This window comes from Halyomorpha halys, unplaced genomic scaffold (assembly GCF_000696795.3).
Source record: "Halyomorpha halys isolate HHAL.00 unplaced genomic scaffold, Hhal_1.1 Scaffold1064.1, whole genome shotgun sequence".
Lineage (NCBI taxonomy): Eukaryota > Metazoa > Arthropoda > Insecta > Hemiptera > Pentatomidae > Halyomorpha > Halyomorpha halys.
The window spans coordinates 100,391-102,716 of record NW_027104635.1 but is presented as its reverse complement, the minus strand read 5'-3'; the positions used below and the strand labels follow the sequence as shown (position 1 = coordinate 102,716).

At 32.4% G+C, this 2,326-nt stretch overlaps 1 protein-coding gene across 1 annotated transcript in view; it reads right to left on the bottom strand.

Moving 5' to 3' along the window:
* LOC106688143 (modular serine protease) overlaps positions 1–2,326 on the bottom strand; it is a 10,717-nt gene that overhangs the window by 967 nt on the left and 7,424 nt on the right. The window contains exon 7 of the mRNA XM_067045870.1: positions 945–1,163. Within this exon, the coding sequence (XP_066901971.1) occupies positions 945–1,163 (219 nt within the window). The remainder of the gene's footprint in view (positions 1–944; positions 1,164–2,326) is intronic.

Here is a 2,326-nt window from a genome sequence, read left to right as displayed (position 1 = left end):
ACAGTTTCTAACCAGCCCTGTCTGTGATCAGTTGGTATTATTTTTGGACATTTTGAGTATTTTAGTCAACATTACTGTCCGAAACCAGGCCTTTTCTGTTTTTTTTGGCCTTTGAATATGAGTTGCTGCTAGTGAGTTATCTATGTGTAGGTGATCAGATATCGTCACCAGACCCTGTCTGCGTATATTGTTATTAGAGTGCCGTATAGACGTGGGCTCACCTGAGAATTGGACTTGAAAACAATGACGCTCACCTTTTGGAGTGGATAATATTATCTTCAGGACCCATTTCGTCTCTCTGACACATCAGAGTCGTTAAGCAGTATTTATTTTATATTTATTAATTTTGTAAATTTGTTACTTTCAATTTATAATTTATTTTTGTATAAAAGGCCTTTTATTTTTACTTATATTCATTGTTTTATTTTAATTGTTTTCAATTGTTAGATTAACCAAATAAATGTTCATATCTGAGCCAACTTGTTTATTTTTTGTTCTTTTAAAGCTTTCCTTCAAAAATACTTCATCAATTGAGGTAGCTTTAACAAGTGCTTTAAAATTTTAGTATGAGTAATTCAAGTGAAATGAGATGTTTCTGTTCCATAATGAATATTCTACTGCGTGTGGAGTATTATATACATTTGTATTTGTTACCTCACATATAATGAAATACACATTTGCATATTTAAGTTCTCCAATGTAGGATTTAATTTAATCCATTTCATAAAACCAAATTGATGCATCTATGGATCTCTCAAAGTACGAAATTAAATAGAAAAGAATCTCATTCTCACCATTTAATTTACTATTTTTTAAAATTTTTTTACAATGGATTTAAACAAATTCAACGTGAAAATTAATCATCAGATAATCTTGATGATGGTAAATTAATAATATACATATAGTACAGATGGTGAAAGAATTCATAGAAGAAGAAGTATTACCTGGGACACACTGGTTATTAACTGGTTTGATATTCCAAGTCCCATCGGTCAAGCATTTTGGAGTAACAGAAGAATATGAAAGTTCTCTAGGGTGGTAGGACTCAGAACAATTTGCTTTAATTACAGTTCCTGGCCTCATGGGTTGTCCACATTTCACTTTATTGCCAAGATATGAACATTCTAACTGCAATGTATATGGATGTAATCCTTCACATTTTTCTAAAAAAAAAAAAAAAAGTTAGTCATAATGCAAATTTAAATCAACATATTAATATTTTCATACCATTTTAAAAAATTTCTAAGATTAAAATTGGGCCGAGCACCTTCTATGAGACCAGAACCATTCTTAGGCAACTCTAAAAGGCATCAGCGCAAAGAAATCCTTGATTTGGCTTGGAAGATAGTAGGCAAGGAGTGGAGGGAATGTATAGGGCTGAGACAGGCCCAAGACACTAATAACTAAACCCTCTACTTCTACAACTAAGTGGCTGCTCAGGCCTAAACAGAAATGAACTCTGATTGCTAATAAGAGCTCTTACTGGTCATTACAGACTTTAAAGACATCTTAAGATTTGTGGAGTAGTTCGTGAAGAAACCTGCCACTTATGTGAACAGGCCCTGGAAACTGCCCTACATAACTAGCAGATTGTGACTGGTATGCGTCACTAAGATATTGGCTTCTAAGCTCTGATAGAATCCTAGAATATGAAGCTTTCTCTATAGATTGGGTGCCCCTTTTAAATTTCATTGGAAAATCAAAAAGGACATAGAGGAATAATAGTCATTACAACAATTATTCTATTGGTTTGCCTTGGGATTGCCAAAAGGACCAATAAGCCCACTTGCCAGACATGTTCCTTCCTTATTACCAGTTGCACATTAAAATTGTTTGGTTGATTCTTGTTAGCTGCCCTAAAAGTTTCAAGACTTGTAAGTATGAACAAGACCATTCTCAACATCAAACCAGTTTTTACTCATATCTTAAAAGTTTGAACATTAATATAATTTTCTCAATGATTGCTTGAAAAGTGATCATATTTTATTTAAATCTTACCACCAATTCATCCTATTAATTTTGTAAGTAATAACTTTTAATACTGTCCTTCTGCCTAGGCCAAATATAACGATTAATCCTAAGAAAAAAATATATAGTATGAATTATTTTCTTCTTTCTACCATTTTCAGAGTGAAGTACAATAATTATGATCAAATATTAACCCATTTCTGCCCTATATTGCAAAAACACAATAATTTCAACAGATTTTTCCTAAAAACAAACAAAATTATTTTTATGAAAGGAATATGGTCCGGGTGCGGTCAAAAAAACTCAAATAATAGAATTATACTATTTTAATGAGCCAACGTTTCGCCCCACGTTGCAG